The sequence below is a fragment of the Daldinia childiae genome (assembly GCF_008694065.1).
Source record: "Daldinia childiae strain JS-1345 chromosome Unknown Scaffold5, whole genome shotgun sequence".
NCBI classification, from domain to species: domain Eukaryota; kingdom Fungi; phylum Ascomycota; class Sordariomycetes; order Xylariales; family Hypoxylaceae; genus Daldinia; species Daldinia childiae.
The window spans coordinates 1250407-1268390 of record NW_022984646.1 but is presented as its reverse complement, the minus strand read 5'-3'; the positions used below and the strand labels follow the sequence as shown (position 1 = coordinate 1268390).

The 17984-nt window shown below is 44.4% G+C and overlaps 6 protein-coding genes across 7 annotated transcripts; 2 read left to right on the top strand and 4 right to left on the bottom strand.

Moving 5' to 3' along the window:
* Positions 1-1185: 1185 nt before the first annotated feature.
* Positions 1186-2178, bottom strand: GL218_05474 (putative l-fucose permease protein; the record flags this gene model as incomplete). Of its 2 annotated transcripts, none has more annotated exons than XM_033582138.1 (1): positions 1186-2178. In XM_033582138.1, one exon carries the CDS (start codon positions 2176-2178, stop codon positions 1186-1188), a length of 993 nt encoding a protein of 330 aa, XP_033434460.1. The 2 variants fall into 2 exon arrangements, with proteins under 2 accessions (XP_033434460.1, XP_033434461.1); XM_033582137.1 differs by having other exon boundaries at positions 1186-1734.
* A 530-nt stretch (positions 2179-2708) lies between these two features.
* On the bottom strand, positions 2709-4108 carry GL218_05473 (uncharacterized protein; the record flags this gene model as incomplete). The annotated part of the gene is made up of 2 exons (XM_033582136.1): positions 2709-3761; positions 3818-4108. The coding sequence occupies 2 exons, from the start codon at positions 4106-4108 to the stop codon at positions 2709-2711; spliced, it is 1344 nt and encodes a 447-aa protein (XP_033434455.1).
* A 5351-nt stretch (positions 4109-9459) lies between these two features.
* On the top strand, positions 9460-10101 carry GL218_05472 (uncharacterized protein; the record flags this gene model as incomplete). Its single annotated transcript, XM_033582135.1, has 2 exons — positions 9460-9683; positions 9732-10101. The coding sequence occupies 2 exons, from the start codon at positions 9460-9462 to the stop codon at positions 10099-10101; spliced, it is 594 nt and encodes a 197-aa protein (XP_033434454.1).
* A 496-nt stretch (positions 10102-10597) lies between these two features.
* On the bottom strand, positions 10598-11779 carry GL218_05471 (uncharacterized protein; the record flags this gene model as incomplete). The annotated part of the gene is made up of 1 exon (XM_033582134.1): positions 10598-11779. One exon carries the CDS (start codon positions 11777-11779, stop codon positions 10598-10600), a length of 1182 nt encoding a protein of 393 aa, XP_033434457.1.
* Positions 11780-13617: 1838 nt separating this feature from the next.
* GL218_05470 (uncharacterized protein) lies at positions 13618-14373 on the top strand (the record flags this gene model as incomplete). The annotated part of the gene is made up of 1 exon (XM_033582133.1): positions 13618-14373. One exon carries the CDS (start codon positions 13618-13620, stop codon positions 14371-14373), a length of 756 nt encoding a protein of 251 aa, XP_033434456.1.
* Positions 14374-15002: 629 nt separating this feature from the next.
* Positions 15003-16767, bottom strand: GL218_05469 (4-coumarate-CoA ligase-like 7; the record flags this gene model as incomplete). Its single annotated transcript, XM_033582132.1, has 3 exons — positions 15003-15089; positions 15149-15494; positions 15545-16767. 3 exons carry the CDS (start codon positions 16765-16767, stop codon positions 15003-15005), a joined length of 1656 nt encoding a protein of 551 aa, XP_033434815.1.
* Positions 16768-17984: the final 1217 nt, after the last annotated feature.

Genomic DNA, 17984 nt, shown 5'->3' with positions numbered 1-17984 from the left:
AAAATAAGAAGCGTTGAATGATATTGTACGATAGAAACTAAGATGGAAAACATAACTCAGATGCCTGTTATGGAATAGCTGATTGATTGGTAAGCTCATAATAAGTCATGTTCCAGTACTGGTCATGTCCGGGGTGGGTAGTATCTCTTTCTTCTTAGCGCATGTAAGCTTTTATATCATATGGCTCGGCCTTCGAATAGCTATGTAATTTACCCCCGGCGCTACTAGGATCATTATCCCTTTCTTTGATATCTGGTGGTTGATTTGAGATGGGAATTGCCATTGGAATATATTAGCCAATAAGGATTTGCTTTACAGACTCCGACCCCATAAATTTCGATAAATTTGAATACCCCGAGGCTTCCGGTCATCTCTAAGGTGCACTGACTCTTAGGGTAAATATTCGTAGGTTAATTGGCACCGTAATTGTCCCCAACTAAGTGGATGTTATCCAAGAGCTATCTTTGACTACCCGGAGGTATTCAAAGGTCCTGTCGACGTCTCGTATCAAAATTCACTGGAGCTATCTACCGCACTGCTGCATCTGGCATGAATTAAGTTCTCATTCGGGTTATCTATTATATCTTCGCAATATCAATTGCGCAAGGGGAACCCCGCCGTATAACTCAACCCCTAAATGCAAGCGACTCGCCATTGGGGACCACAACTTAGTTCGTAAGCTTTGATTGAGTCCTAGGGGGCTCTAGATGCCCCAAATTTTCCGAGTACGTTCAAGCGCTGATATATAGTATATATAGAATATAGTCTTTCATTACCATGATTTTCTGTCTATATCCTATTAGCATAAAGGAAATCTCGCGAATACATGTGGTCGTACCTTCGCAATGACAGTTTCTAGCGAACTCATTCCCTATACGCCAAATGAGGATTTGAAATATTTCCGAGAGCATATGAAGTAAAGCAAATCGAAAATTTTCGGCGAGCATTCCCATCTGCTGGAGCAACGAAGGAACGAAATCCTGGGAATAAGTAGAATAACCATTTTTGGATTTAGAACTCAAGGGCTCTCAAATTCACCTCATGGCGCATCTCATTCTCCTCTCGCCCCGAACCGGTTCGGTAAATTTTTATCACCAAGAAGTCGGCTCGGAAAGAGTATTATGCTGGCTGGTTGTTAATAGTTATTATGAATTTCATTTACACCTTGGTTCTTTGTACTCTGTCTCAACCAGGGCTGCCGGGGCTACTGGGACTACCGGGACTGCTACCATTCATCTCGTGGAGTTCTGTGGCCGCTCCAGGGTCGGAGCTTTTTCTCCCTGGGGACGCAGTGTTCCCTTTGCTCAAAGCGACCGAAAAGCGCTTGAGGAAATTAGACTTCTCCTCGTCGATAGGCATTAAACCCACCGAAGCCCTTCGCCGTGCTGCAAGAATTGTATCGAGGTCCATATCCCGATTAGCTCGGTCCTGTATTTTAGACTGATCCTCGGCGCCGACTCGAGCATCAACCAACGCACGGGCGTCACGTTTCAAATCCAAAAACAGAGAGAAGACTCCAGTAATAACGAGAAGAGCTGGAACCAGGCTGAAAGCTGTTTGGATACTGCCACCTTTCTCGGTGATCGCGTAAACGACAAATGGCCAGAATGCCGGCCCAGAAGCTCCCATGGTGATCCACGCCGCTGCTCGTTTCGTACGTTTTCCCTGTCCGCGAAGCCCAAGCGTAAATATAAGAGGCCACATAGGTCCCTCGAAAAAGAAAAAAAGGATCATTGGAATAGCAATAAGATTCGGATTAGTTTCACGGAGGGCTGTTACTAAAATGCCACAGATAATGCTGAGCCCGGTCGTGATGCTCAAAACTGTACGTGGCTGTGGCACCTTTGGATGAGTCGGTGATAGATAAGCGAGATATGCGGCAACAAAACGCGAAAGGGCGAAAGCAGTATGAGCAATAAGAAGATAGTTTGGAACTGAAAGCGCGAGACCCGGTAGAGGGTACAACGATTCTTTTGTCGTGTTCCTAAAGCCTGGTGGGGCTTGCACATGGTCCTGTTGCGTTAGAATTTCGTGGAAAAAGATACTGGTGGTTTCCTGGCCCGCAACATATGTCCATTGAGCCAAAACTGCCAACGTCAAGGTCCAGGTCCGAAGTTTTAGCCCGCCGCAGCTACGCTTTTGGGGGTCCACGGGGAGGTAACGTGTGGAGTGCTCCATCTCAGCGTCAGTAACCTCCGGTAACGGCATAATAAAAGAAGAGAGCCAGTGCCGCACAGAGAAGCGTAATGGCTAAGTACGTCCATTGGACGTCTAGTAGTGACAATGTCTCCGTGTTGTCGGATGTGAAGAATATTTTCTGGGCTAGAAGTCCGCTCAAAACGGTGGTAATAGCCTGGATTCCTTGGGCTAAACAAAGCCTCATCTCTGCGTAATCCATCGGCCCGCAGAATATAAGAAATGGGTTGGCCCCTGTTTCAATAATCGCCAAACCAAATCCGACAACGAAGTTGCAAATCATAAAGCCGGCGAACGAAGTCAGAACAGCGCTAGGCCAAAACATAATTGTTCCCACGCCATAGAAACAGAGTCCTACAATGAACGTTGCCCGATAGCCGCCGATCTGGTCCGGGCCGTTTTTCTTCCTTCTCGACCGGGAATGCTCGTCATGTCGCAAGATCCACTCGCCAACGAGCAGTGGACCAATTAGATAACCTCCTCCGAAGTAAATTGAAGATAATCCTATCGTTTCAGCGATTGACATGCCTGAGACGAAGCGAAGCGACCGCGTCGTTGAGCTGGTTAAGAAGGCCATATGAGAACCCCCACAACAAAAACAAGATTGTGACCACAGTGCAATACTTGAAAGAGTCCCGGACAGAGGTCCTAATCATGCTTTTTGGCCGACGCATGTTCACGAAGCCAAAATACACCGAGTTTTCGAATGTCGAGTAGGTCCCCGTGATGCTCGTTAGTGCAGTAGGCGATCGATCAAGCGGATCTGGCGTAGGAATTGGATGTGAATTCATTTCTGGCGTAGTGAGAAAATCGACGGCAGATACCTGACTATCTCGACTACCCGCTGCACGTGTTTGGGAAGGTGACGTGACCAGGTCGTCAGTTAGAATACCGGAGGTTGGGGGTCGACCAGTATTCGAACTTCCATTCCCGTCTGTCGAGGTATCCTTGTCGTATGTCCGGGTCGCATTAGGGTCGACCAGCATAGCAGGCAAGATACGACGGATGAGAGGCTTCAGTGTCGGAATGCATGCACAGATTATACCAACATTGACTTCGACAGCAGACCACATGAGGGAGAAGGATGCGTTCCAGGCGAATTGAGACGAATTTCCGAATGTTGCCTCTGGGTTACTCGAGGCTGTTGAGGATACCTGAGTAATGGCCTGTTCGAGGTAGTAGATCCGGACGACATCAACTATAGTAACAAATATACCCAAAGCAAACGTGAATATTAAGATGATTTTCTGTCGCCGTGGAAGCCGCATGCTAGTTAGAACAGGCAATGGCAAAGCTAAGATGGCGAGGTCCGTTACAACGTTGACCGGTGCTGAACATATGAACTCGGTAAGCAATGGGATGCAGTATGCCGTATCGGGATATGGATCAAATGCCGCTTGGACCGGGCGGCACTGAAAGATGTTGATCAGTGTCAATACTGTGCCAGCTAGGTTGACAATAACCAGAACAGCCCACGAAGCTAGTCGTAATACCCTCTGCGTATTCTTAGACAGGCGGAGGTAAAATACTAGAACGGACGTCTTTGTAGCCATCAAGGCCGGGTTCTGTAGTATGATTAGATTTGAGCTCAACGTAACCTCCACTGTGGGATTGGGCTTACATATAGAACTGAAAAGGCATATTCGGAACGCCGCAGAGTGTTCAAATTTTCAGCAGGTATGTCCTCGTCGTGTCGGCCGAGTCCCTTACTAGCACCCAGATCGATGGAAAAACTAAGAGCAACGGCTAGAATCCAAGCAATAATAATGAAGTAGTCGTCCCATGTAACACTTCGTACAATACGGATCCGACAGAGCAGCCTTGCCGCAACGATGCAGCTAGTCAGGACAAGCGTCGCTATGGTCACAGCAAAGACCGCAGGACCGCGATTGGGGAAATCGCTTGACGACATATTTGGTATGGGGATGTCGTTTGCGACTAGGTACCTCAGGCAAGGCCATTAGAACGTATCCGCTCCTTAGAGGAGATGAGATAGATGCCTTTAAGGGAACGTGAATTATAGTATATTTGACCGAAGCGGTCCCGTTAAGGTTAAGGCGATTGTGCTTCCTAGATTTATACTACGTGGGGACATTAAGTGAATAAAAATCATGTAACACTGGCCGGCTCGTAATCAGTGTTGTTTAGGTACCTAGATAGGTATATAAGTGCAGCCCGGTGGGACCTCAAGAACGAATTGTCGTCGAGGCCGTGATTGGAGTAAGGAATCCCAACTTTCCAGGGGGTGTTGATTTAACCAAGTATCAACTAAAGGGTATATATAATGGCCAGAGACGTCGATGGAAACGAAGGGTGGCAAGAGAGTGAGGAGGGAAAGTAAAGTAAAAAAGAGGGTAAGAAAGTATGCGTTTTGGTGGCGGTGAGGAGAGAGCTGGAGCTATTGTAAATGAGGCAGACAAAACTGCCTACCCCGCGACCGCCATAGGTGAGCGATAATGACCTGGACCGAGGGAGAAATAAAGGTAGCGGAAGGTAGCGGGAAGCTGGAGAATGGAGAATGGAGGATGGAGGATGGGGAATGGAAACGGATGCACAAAGACTTGTGTATGTGTAGTTGTATTTGCGTATTTGGTGTATGTCCGTATGTGCGTTAGGTATACGTGTAATGTGTAATAAGAAGAGAGAAGGGGAAAAAAGAGGACTGAAAGGCTAGAAGGATACTAGTATGGAAACCAGAAAAGCCGCAATTTTGGCCTTTCTCGGCTGCTATAATGCACTGGTTGCTAGATATCGGTAATGAGATGTTTTTCTTTCCTTTTCTTTAATTCGGTTTTAGTAGCTTGGCGTATTTGGAGTTGTCCTGCATGTTCGGAAGTACATAAAGTATGAAGACCTACCTAGGTTACCTTCTTCCTAAGCTTGAAATTGTAGCACACCCAATTACCTTCGGGCACTAACAAGGTAATACCTACGCGAAAGAAAAGAAAATTTTGTTAGCATTTTAGCGAGGACAGCTAGCTCGGCTACTTTGGTGGAACTTCCTTAGTTTCCGCTGGGATGACGTTGATACGCTTAGAAACAGACTAGGATAATAAGCCTCTCCACTTTAATCACCGCTAGTTACCCCAGATTGGCCCCAGATCTACGTCGCATCCTAACGTTTGTTTCACTGATTGGAACGGTTAACGAAGACCGTTTAGGGTAGGTACTGCCTAGATTGGCTTTTGTTTAGTATTGTCTTATGTACCTACCTAACCTATAGCCTTGAAAGATTCGAGTCTATTACTGACATCTTCCCTGACTTCTAGCTTCAAATCATACCATTTAATCAAGTTTTCTTTATTAGTTCATATCTACATTTTTCAATTGATAATTACACGTGCCATGTCTTCATACTTCCGCCGCTAGGTAATAAAACTCGTACACACAACGGTGGTTCGGCTTGGCCTATCCTAAGTTTAGGTACTTTATCCACATGCGTAGCAAGACGGACGAAGCCCGAGTCGACCTCCCTATGCATGACTAAAAAACGTGTTGAATTGTCAAATGTATGGTTTGCTGTAGGTACTTAATTCGGCAAGCTTGCGTCTCGCCCATTGCTAACAACCGCTATTGTTCTCACTGTGGTACGCAAACACACAACGTGGTAAAACTAGCTTAACTCACTACATGTATGTACACAGTTGCTTTATACCTTTTTTTAGGTGTTTGGTAAAGTGTGTGTTTGGACCATATTACATTTCTCTCAAAATCGGTTGGTTAATACCATACAACTGTCTCGTTACGTTATATTCGACCAATTATAACCAATATAGATTTCTCCGCTTTAATAAATCATCCCTTGACTATCCCGGTTCTATATATAGCCCATTTAACTATGACGAAATTATTTCTCCTTGCTATTAGGAAGTCCTGAAATGGTAATCCGCGTGAAACTTCATTTTATGTTGTCGGATATTTGGATTCGAGTATTAGTGAATCCTATCGATGATGCTCCAATTAGAAAGATTCGAATTAGCGGCCTTATTAGATCATTTTAGCTTAGCATCATGCCAATACCTATCTTATTATTCCTGATGCTCCACTTACGATACGCGTGACTTCGATCTAGACTAGACACGACTTTGAACCATCTTAATACGCAATGATTATGAGCTAGTGGGCTAGATCTTCCACGTTGATCAAGCTTATAAGTCAGAAGAGGGGAAAATAAAAGGTATGAAAACACACTCAACATCCTTACATGCTTGGCCCTGTGACTGCAGCACTCTATGAACAACAATACTTTATGTTACTTGCGTAAATTAACTATATGTTATCTAGGGCTGGGGTTAATGTGCCCGTATACCTAATGTCAAGAGTAGGAGACTTTACTCCAAAGCCCAGAGGATCGATCTCCATTACATAACCCAGAGATCTTACAGCCCCTTTCACACAACATATGGATATAGATGATGTCGTAAGAATCTTCCCCATATCGGTTCCCCATGGTTAATTAAGCTTAAAGTAGTGCTGACATTACCAACTACACCTCACAGGCACGAGACCGTAAGTTTGTACTACAGCAACGGTTTGTAGAATCTCGATATCGGGGGAGGGGATATTGAGCGAACCAGCAAAGGTTAGGTAGGTCACACCGCCGTGGATATAATGCATCTTGAAGACACATTGAATTTCATTACCTACATTACCGCTTTAGCCATGAGCGAATTTAGTGTTACTTTCCCATTAGCGCTATCAGTATCTTATTGTAACTACCGATTCGACTTTAGTGCCTATCGCCGAAAGGGGATGCGAATAAAGAAGCTATCCCCGCAATGTTTGATGATGGGGCAGATCAAGATTTATCAAAGCAATCCACCTGCGGCTACTTTATTTATCCTGGTTTAGAAAGTACCTAATATAATTATATAAGTACTAGTTCAAGCTATGAAATATATATATTTTCTCGGGTTCTTGAATTTATGTAATTATTATCCGGAAGTACATCTACTTTCTATAATATAACCCACAAGGGATTATAGTATAAGCCCAAAAACATACCTATATTTTCTAGACTCCATTACCGTGCTGCTTATAGTTTGCCACCACAAGTGTGTTTATAGGTCTAGTCTTACCGGTATCACAATATAATATAAAAGCTTGGGCTGATTGGATAGGTACCTAAGATAACCTGGGCCGTCTTCTGGGCTACAAACCAGCCACCATACCAATACCAATAGCAAAACCTTACATTTATCTATATTCTCTAAACAATCTCCCATAATAAATATTAATTATAAAGATACCAAAGTTTCCGTCGTTGAAATAAGCTATAACATCAATGCAATGTGACCCGAAGTATGCAGCGACCCCATTAGGAAGGTGTGGATCTGCGAAATAGATAAACCACGTACAACAACATTAGGGGTTGATACCTAATTAGGTAGTTCAGTCGAAGAGTTCTAGATTGGGATTTGTCGAAGATACCTATATAGCTGGACAAATTAGAAATTAATGTATTTTGACTATTTCAATCATGTGTTGTTTACTTCGGCTTCTCCGCCAGACTGTCCAAATATCCAACCCGACTCCTATTAGGGTTCTCATCATCCCGCAACTTTATTTTCAATAATCTAAAGAGCTTTAAAACCTTAAATAGGTACCTATTTACTTTGTATAATATTATATGAATGGTCCAAGAGCTGTTTAGAGGTATAGTCTTAAAGCATATATGTAACCCAGTGCCTATAAGTCATTTAAACGATAGTCCGACAAAAAGGAAGCTTGGGGCCATAGTAACAGGCAAATATCAATATCGACCCTGGAACTATTTAAATGACTATTGTGACGATAGACGAAGTGCACCTTATTTTCAGAGAGGTTCTGGCGAGAAAAAGGAATCTGATACTGGGGGTATTCGTTAAGGGGCTATGAATAATTGTGAAGAATATAGTAAATATACCTACATGTAGAATAATAGGAAGTTTAGTGTCCTTAATCAGAACCGTCTTAGGTCAGGTACTGCTGCGTACTTACCTCATATGTGAGATTAGGTAACTGGTGCTCGATCTAAAGGGGTACATAAGGTACCTACCCAAAGCGTATTCTAGAGAAAATGGTAACGAAGTAGGTGCGTTCTTACATGAGAATACTGAAAAAAGGAAGTTCCAATGGACCGGTAGGAAACACCTGCTAAACTACCATCCATGCTGACATGGGAAGCTTAGAAATATCGCAAAAGAAAGAAGAATACTTTCTATCGACACCTCTCATCAGTCCTTATGGTACTTAACACCTAACCTCTTACCAAGCTGTTTCTCGCCAACATGGGTACCTCTTTTCCATCTATCCAGACTTTCTATTCAAGAGAAGTACAGTTAAATTCCGAAGATGTGAATGATCATTTCTTAGATTCTCAGATCCCGGGGGATGGTTTCACGCCATCCGAGATAGAAGTAGTGACGAAACCGCTTTCAAGACCCTGGAAACCACTACGATCATATGAAAAATGTCCCATTTCACTCCTCCAGACAGGGCTATTTAACTATGAAATCTCTGGGAGGATTGTAAACTTTTCTATGTACCCCCAAGAGCAAGGATATCATTTCCTTGTTATATCTGATGGATCAGGGGCTATTGCAGTATGGCTATTAGGATCTAGTAACCTATTTTATATCTTGATGCTAATAGTAGATCTTATAGGTTAAAATTTACTATGCGAAGGCTTCCGACTACCAATTACTTTTTGGCCAGAGAGTCACGGTTTGGGCAACTCATATTGCCGCTTCAGTCCAGGGTGGCGCGGGTAATATACCGTTTTGCGCATCGTCTACCAAGATTTATCCTGGCCGCAATATTGCAACACACATTGCCCTCTATAACGACACTCCCGGTTCCGATGGCTACCGTATATTTCGTTGCCCTTTAGATTGCAACTTAAAGGAGTATAACTATCTCCCTGCTCTCATGACTTTAAAGGCTTATCTTTCTACCGGATACGATATGGTAGAGGGTAGGATTCTTGTCTGCGTGAAAAGCGTTGGACCGCGTAGAACTGTCCACTCGAAAAAACGCCAATGTGATCTTGATATGGTGGACGTAAGCATCTTTGACGATACGGCAACTTGCGTTCTGAGGCTATGGCAGGATAAAGTTCCCTCGGCTAAAACTTGGATTCCAAATCGAACTATTCTCCTTATATCTAAACCAACCTGTCGACAGGACGGTCCGCAATCTGGACTTGGTATTAGTTATACCTCAATGATCGACGTGGATCCTGAGTTCCCAGATGCCGACTGGCTTAGAGATAGAGTGAAGAATATGAGCAAGAAGCAGAGCGTACACATCCCCTTCCCTCATGATACTTGGGATATTAATATTGCGATTTGTGGCCCTAACCGAATATTATACACGATCGCCGATATTGAAGATCAGGTGCGTAATCCCGAGCCGAGACTTGACTTCACTGGGAAATTGAATGTCATTATTCTCGAGATGGGATTGGTGGAACAGTGGCAGAATCATTCCTTTTGTTGCTTTGAGTGGTGAGTCCAACATAACATCTCATCTTACCAATCTAACTATTTATTCAGCTGTGGCATACCAGTTTACGCCAACAAACCCATTGCAATTTGCAAGAATTGCGATGCGCGGCGAGATTTGGCACTCAACCCACGTATAATCGGATCAATGATCGACGAAAGCGGTATGATCAAGGCCAGTAAGCTCGTGTGGCACGATGATGCTTGGTCCCAACTCTTCTTTGGAGGCACATCGAACGAAATACAAACCGGGGATGACCCGGAAACCAACCTCGTGGAGCAGTCGTGGGAAGATCTGACAATTCTCGGCACCGCTGCGCTTAGAGACATCGAAGAACAACTGCTGTACGCACGCGTTACGCTGACTTTTGGTTGGTCGTCTCAACTCGAAAGACTCTGTATTATGGGAGTTGAGTGGTAGTAGATCTATTCAAAGTTGCTTCGATAGCATCGGCTGATTCGGAGGGGTATCTAGAAGATCTAAACGAGTTAACTATAACACATGTGCTAAGTTCAATTAGCGAGCTTGTAAAGAGAGATTCAGCTGGCATGGTCCTAACACGAGACAAAGCAAATGTAATGTTCCCAGGCGATGAATGGGTAAAAATATATTATTTGGAAAATTCCTTATTCCCCAATCGTTTGTTCCGAAACCAATTCGACTTCCCTTCGAGATGTAGCATAGAGGGGTTCTCAGCTGCCAAGGGCCTGAAAAAGTTTAAATTTATTTTCCCTGACGCCGGTTCACATGCTCTAATTGTCGTTACCATTATCCCATCATATTACATTGATGAAGTGGAAGACGTTATAGCATAAATCATTAGGTACCTATGTCCATCCATCTTTACTACACCAATAGTCCTTTTCCCTTTTATTTTCTTCCAAGCATTAGATTTCAAATTAGATACTCTCTCGATTTATTTGTCTCCAAACAAACTAAACCGGAAACGACCTCCCTTCATCTTCTGCGAGGTCCGTCCAAATGACTGTTGGGAGTTAATACGGCGATGAGACGACGGCGGCGGCGCAAACTCATCGTCGTCGTCGTCATCGTCGTCCTGGAAACTCATAGGCCGCGTGTGCTGTCGCGCTAGCGGCACCTGGTGCGGTTGTTGGGGGAGCTCCCGGGGTGTAGGAGGGGGTAGCGGGTCGCCGCGCATAGCACGCTCGACGTCGAGATACTGCCGTCGGTAGTCGTCGTGCTTGCTCTTGGCCTCTAGGAACCGTGTCTCGGCGTCGGCGCGTCGTTCCTGCAGCGCCCGGATCTCGGCGTCTAGGCGGTCCATCTCGTCTTGCTCGCGGTGCATCACTTCGGCGTACTCGTGTACCTTCTGGTCTAGCGGCTGTAGCACGCAATCCATCACGCTGGGGCTCTTGAGCCGCTGGATGGACGCGCCTAGGTTGGCATTGGGGACTGCTAAGCTGGGGTCGGATCCTGAGGCTGCTGCTGCTGCGGCGGCCGCCGCTACTGCTTTGGCCTGGGCTTGGGCTTGCTGGATCTGAGGATGGTTGGTCGGGTATCCTGCCGAATTCCGTGGCGGGGACGATCCGCCAGAGCTGCTGGGCGGTCGCGGTCCTGCTACAGGCTTGCCTGGTCCGGTGCGACGGCCATTTTGGCGCTGGATTCTGCTGTCGCCGCTGGTACGGTCTGCTACGAGCATCTCCTCGGAACGACTACTGCCTGAATATGACGGAGGTCGCGATTGATTCGGCGTGTTTCCTCCTTGCGGTTGAGGGGGAAATGAATTTGTCAATGGTGGCCTACTCTGCTGCGATGGGCTATTACCAGGTTGACTTCCCTGGCTAAAGCGTTGCTGTTGCTGTTGCTGCTGCTGTTGTTGCTGTTGTAGCTGTTGTGTGGATATTTGTGAGGGTTGGCCTTGCATCGCAGCACCGTGATTTGCGCTAGGGGCTGGATTGGCACCTAGGCCGGACATAGGACCTCCTCGATTGCTCTCGAGGAAATCGTAAAAGTCCTCGTGGCTATCGAAGCGCGGGGCTTTCCCGCTGTTGTGGTACGCCGCCGCTGCTGCTGCGTCTTCGTAATCACGTGGTTGTTGGGCCTGGCGTGGACGAGGCCTAGAAGAAGGTGAATTCATAGTGGTACGATGACGAGATGTACTACTACTCATTTCCTTTCATTCCATAAATCGTGGCGGTATGTACAGTATGTAAGGTAATGTTAGCTATACTTGATAGCGCTAATACGAGGCGCGTTAGGTTAAGTTAGATAGTTTGGTGGCTATCGCAAGTGTGAGAAAAACGAAAACAAACAAAGGAATTTGAAATTGGAATTGGGAAATGTTAGAAGCGGTGTCGATTCAATTGAAAATTGACAGATTTATGACAGCTAAAATGTTCGTATTGTACATAGGGGAGGCTGGGTACGCGATTCTTGTCTCCACTATCAATTGGCCCAGCCTCTTTTTTCGGAGAAGGGGGGAAAAGGAAGGGGGGGAGAAACAGGAACAGGAATAAATCGGTGGGCTGAATGATGGACACTGACACCCTTTCCCACCCTTCCCGTTCCCGCGGTGTTTCTATCTTGTCGATCGATCTGTGAATCAACCTTTTTTTTTTTCTTCATGGTGCAATCAGATCAACACCCTATCAGTGATAAACGCGCAAGCACTGCAGGTCTCCGACATATACGAATTAAATATGCGTTATCAACATAATACTACAGCACTTCGCATAGGTTCTTGTGGTCAAAAGGGGTTAGGCGCTCGGGCCATATAACCGAATCAATAGAAGGTTACTCTTGATTGGTCTACATGTCAAGAACTTGCTCGTGTATAGGTACCTAATGTACCTAACCTAGGTACCTATCTATGTTCATCATGGAAACCCTAGTGTTCGTCTAACGTGTATACGTGCATACGGGTAAGATATCTCGGTAACCTTGTACGATACCAACACTCCATGCTTTGATTTATATCAATATCTTAAACCACGGTTGTAGTGTTGACATAGCATATACTGTGTATCTATACAGTATATGCACATTGCGCATTGGGATTAACTTAAATAGGGTCAATGTTGACAACTATAGCCAATCGTGAATTTATATGGATAGAATAATAGCTCCTAGTAACTTATAGCACTAACTACATATTACTCTTATAATAGGTATATATGGTTATTAATAATAATCACTAGAGGTAATCAAAAGTAAAAACAACCCCATTACTGTCTTATGATCTTCGTTAGCCATATGGACGGTAAATAAATTTCATTAAATGGGAAGAAAACAATTGATTTCCAATGTTTCTATATTACATGGGGAGATGCTTAACTTAATTCATAAGGACGAAGGTAACCTCTAAAAGTATATAAAAACATATGTTACCATGATAGTAAGTCAAGTGCTGAATACGCCATTGAAGTGAGCACTGGTTCTTCTTCAACTATGACTTTTATCTAACTATATTGTAGTAAACTTGATTAAATTTAATACGAATAGTTATTACATTAGAAACGCGTTTAAGCCCACCTAAAGTGAGTCTAACTTCAGATCCTGTCTATTTAAGTTCTAAGTTAATAATTATTATATCGTAACTAACAACTTAAGAGCCCAAATAAATTCTAATTCATTGATAATATACACTCACACCTTAGCAAAAGTCTTTTTGTTACAATACACATTATTAAATGTCCAACAATTGCATACATTGGTGTTGTTCCTAAACTACAACATAGTTAGATATCAATAGAAAACAATTCCCTCGTCAACTATCGGATCTATGCCGTATAAAAACCATTTTGTTCGGCCTCTATTCAAGAGAAATAAAAGAAGTTTAACAGCAAACTAAACGCTTAACTCAACTCTCTTACTTCGGAATCAAGACACTTTGCCTACTAATACTTTCAACTAGGTATTCTAATACCATCAACTTTGCTTTACACTCATCATAAATCGTACTACTATTGTACCAAGATGAAGACGGAGCTCAAGCACGTCACGGATCACCTCACCACCCGCTCGCGTGAGGAGTTCGACGTAGCCGTATACAACTTCAGCCTCAATTTCTGGTTTGGCCTTACCTCCTCCACACCAATTGACGTCTGGCCCGGCCTCTGGGAAGAGGTCGTGGAAAGCGTCTGGTTGTTCGCCCTCCCATCGAAGGATCGTTTTCTTCCACTACCTAATACGTGGAAGATTGCTCTGAAGCTTCAGGGCGGCAAATTGATAACTCTTGAGATATGCGACGGCACGCTACGACGTAGTCGATCTGGCGAGCAACACCTATTTCTTTTCCGCGCCTTCACTGATGGTCGCGACCCAAGCCACGATTTTGAGAGACTTCGTAATACTAGCGTATTTGTAACTGGACGCGACTGCGAGAATAACCTCAGACTAAAGGACATTGTGCACCATGCGGATCGCTCTGGAGATATAACCAATTATAGGCTGGTGAACGGTCGAGGCCGCCGCTATTGGATCTACAGGGTTCTCCAGAAGATGCAGCCGTTAATTAAGAGGAAATCTGGAGTCCAGGCTTTCCATAAGGAGGCAGATGATCTCATGCGCCGCTGTTGGATATTTAAATCGGAAAACACGGGCCATTATGGATACCCAGATGAGCCTGACAACCCTCTCAACATCAAGGGTGGAATTGACATGTATGGAGGAGGAAGGATAGGGTTGCACAGTACCGTACAAAAAATACCAGAAATGGTATGGGAAAAATAAGTAGCTGATAGAGAGCCATAGTATAGATATATTAAAGGAGTCCGTTGGACACCTAGTCGTATTACCCATTAGCTAAGATATATTTATTAGATGATAGTTAATATACCCAACCTGATACTACACTTTAGCAAGTCTGTAAGATAGTTGCTAATTTATTAAAAACAATTTCTTTGTCTTAAGTCTAAGTCATTTGGGGTTGGAAGGAAGCTATGCAAAGTCGCCTCTCATGACGAAATTTAACAATGTCAATAAGGAATAAGGTCCTGTGTACAAAGAACTAATTATAGATTTTGATCTCACGGGCTGGAAATACATGTATATACATATATATAACACTTCTTTGTCTAAGGAGTAGGTGTCTTAATAGTCACTTGATAAGTATGAACGAGGATGTTTCCTCTATTATACCCGTATATGTATTTAAACACTGAGTGATTATGGATGCTGAATACCTAGTTTATTAGACGTCGATGCTAAGAGAAGCAACTTCTAATATACCTCAGAGTTTCTTATATATTGTGAATCTGTTAAGCCCATAGGAATCTCTATATTCCATTGAATTCTCTTTACATTGGGTACATTTTCAAGAGAAAGCAATCTAACAATTCAGCTACTGTTCAAGTTCAACTTTAGGCTAACTTCGCCATTCCTGGTTTACTATCACCAACTTCGTTCGCTGCTTGGTCTCTAAGTATTTTGCGAAGGATCTTGCCGGACTACATATAACTATTAGTCATCGACTTCTCGTCAAGCATATAGGTCTTGTTAAACTCACCGGATTCTTGGGAATGGCCTCGACAAACTTCACACCGCCTCGTAACCGCTTGTAGTTGACAACCTTGGATTCCATCCACTTGGCAATTTCCTGCTCCGTCTGCTTCACCTCGGGGTCTGGGACAATGTATGCACGTGGTACTTCTTCGCCGTTAATAGTTACGCCTACGACAGCGGCGTCGCGGACACCCTTATTTTCGAGTAATACGTCCTCGAGTTCGGCCGGCGCTACTTGATTACCCTTCACCTTGATGAGCTCCTTGATGCGGTCGACAATGTGGAACAGTCCACCCTGCTCATACTTCTCCACAACCCAACATCGCCAGTTTTTAGCCAACGGGTGCCATCTGGATCGACATGGAGGGTAGCCGCAGTAGCTTCTGGCTTTTTCCAGTACCCCTTCAATAGCGTAGGCCCAGTAATCCATACCTCGCCCCTCTCATTGGCTTTGGTGATCTCGCCTGAGCCGTCGATTCTCATGATACGTGCTTTGCAATTCGGCAATAATTCGCCAACGGCTGCAGACTTACCAGCCGTTTTAGGGTGCCAACTTGTACTCGTACAAGTTAATTCTGTCATGCCCCACCCCTGACGAAGATTCAATGCGCCGTCTGGCCAAAGCTTAGCGACCTCATCACTAACTTCGGCTCCTAGCGGTGCGGCACCAGAGCCTATATTTTCGAGACTGCTAAGATCATACTTGCGGCTAAGAGGACTTTTGGCAAGTAGAACTATGATAGGTGGTACAGCGATGAGAGTGTCAATACGAAACTTCTCAATACACTGTAGCATCTTCTCAAAATTGAACGAAGGCATAATGTATACTGGAACGCCTTCTTTCGGATAGTTGCAGACGAAGAAGGTCTGGCCGTATGCATGATACATCGGTAAGAAGCCTAAACGGCGGTATCGTTTCTTCTTTTCGTCATATTCAGGATCTAGTCGCTCCATGTAGTTAACCCCGAGGCCGTTCGCTACATAGGAGTAATGTGTGATTTCGACACCTTTCGGCACACCTGTCGTGCCTGAGCTATAATTAAGAGCACACACTGTCGTTCTCGCATCGACGGGCTCAACCCAGTCAAACTTGACAGCATCGCTCTTAGGGGCGAGGAGAGAAGTCCAATGCTGAGTCCCGAGTCGCGCATTAGCCGGTTTCTTATCGAGTGCGCTTATGTCAAAACTATATATTTGACTCCTCGGAAGGCCAGCCTTGTCAGCGGCTTCTATCGCGATCTCCATGCTAGCGTCGGCTGCAATTAGAAACGAAGCGCCGCTATCGTTCAGCTGGTAAGCAAGTTCCCGAGCGACAAAGCTAGGGTTAGCGCCTGTGAAAATACCCCCTGCCATCAGGATACCCATGAAAACTACGGGGGTGAAAAGTGAGTTGCCAGAGAAGAGGAGTACGCGATCGCCAGGTTTCAAGCCTGCTCGTATCAATCCCAAGGCCAGTCTCTTCGACCACAGCCGAAAATCAGATTGGGTGATGAAATGCGTCTCCGGCCGGTCGACATCAATAAATTGGGGATTATCTGGGAGTGAGTCGAAGGAGGATCCAAATACCCATTTTGGCACGGAGCAATTCGGTATTGGTACCGTCCATCTTGATTCAAGAACCATAGCGGAAACAGATATCGCAAGAATGACAAGAGGGTTGGCTGGAAACGATTTAAAATATTTTCAAATTTACTTCCCTATGAAGTGTCGAAAAGTATCGAATAGTTTCTTCGAAATAAAGTTAGACTAACAGCTTTTCGTCGCCCCGCCAATGAATATTATCCCGAAAAGAGGGGATTCAGGCAGCTGTATCGATTCAAAATGCCACTATCACGAAGACTTAGAGTTCACAATTTTTGTGACTCCCAGACTCCCAGACATAAATAAGATTAAGTCGGAGTTGCATGTTCGTGTATAAAAGAAATCATACCTACCTACATTAATATAGAACTCGCTCGGGCGTGGCGGATATGGAGCCGAACGAATGACCTCGTTGGTACCGTAGCCCGTAGTGATGCAAATCATAGCTTCTTCGCTACGGGAGCCTTATCATTGGCTCCAAAACGTATGGTTTATAAGAGACAGTGATGGTGACGAATAGGATTGGGTTGAAGTGGTCCCTTTTCGGTCGCTATCCCCGCAAATCAGCCCTGGGAGCAGTGGAGAAAAACGCTAGGGTAGTAGCTATGAACCGAGGCTTGCCCCCCTTTTTCATTCCTACCTAGGATACTTAACCATTATATCTATTCAGAGCAGGGGGGGGAGATGCCTACCCCAAACTCGGTGTATTCGCAATTCCGTTGCCGTTATTCCTCGTAGCGATTTATTTACACTAATTATCTTGATCATTATCTTAACCAAGCACCTGAGGTTTATTTAGCATACGTTCGGTCCGGCACGACACGCCTCCTGAGACAATATGTGTAACCTTACACTACCTATATATACACTATATACCTTAGACGGGGACTACACGTACGGAGTAACTATACCTACTATGAGTAAGATAATCATAACCATTGGCTTAGGATTCTAGTAATTCCCCCCAGTTACAATAGAGATTGTGACGTAATTCTCCAATGTAACGGGAAACGTGTTTAATTGTTAAATTAACCAATAGTTACTCCAACTATGCTTATGAGGTATACTTATAAGAGCTGCAGATATAGGTACCTAGGTAGGTAATGAAAAAAGTCGATACAAGATGCTAAATGCTAATAGTCTATCTATGTAACTAAGACAATATTTAAATCATAAAAGCACCACGTCTACTTGCATTCCAGCTGAGCGTTACTTTTTCCCCGATCCTATAAGTCCAGTGTCACACCTCGCTAACCACG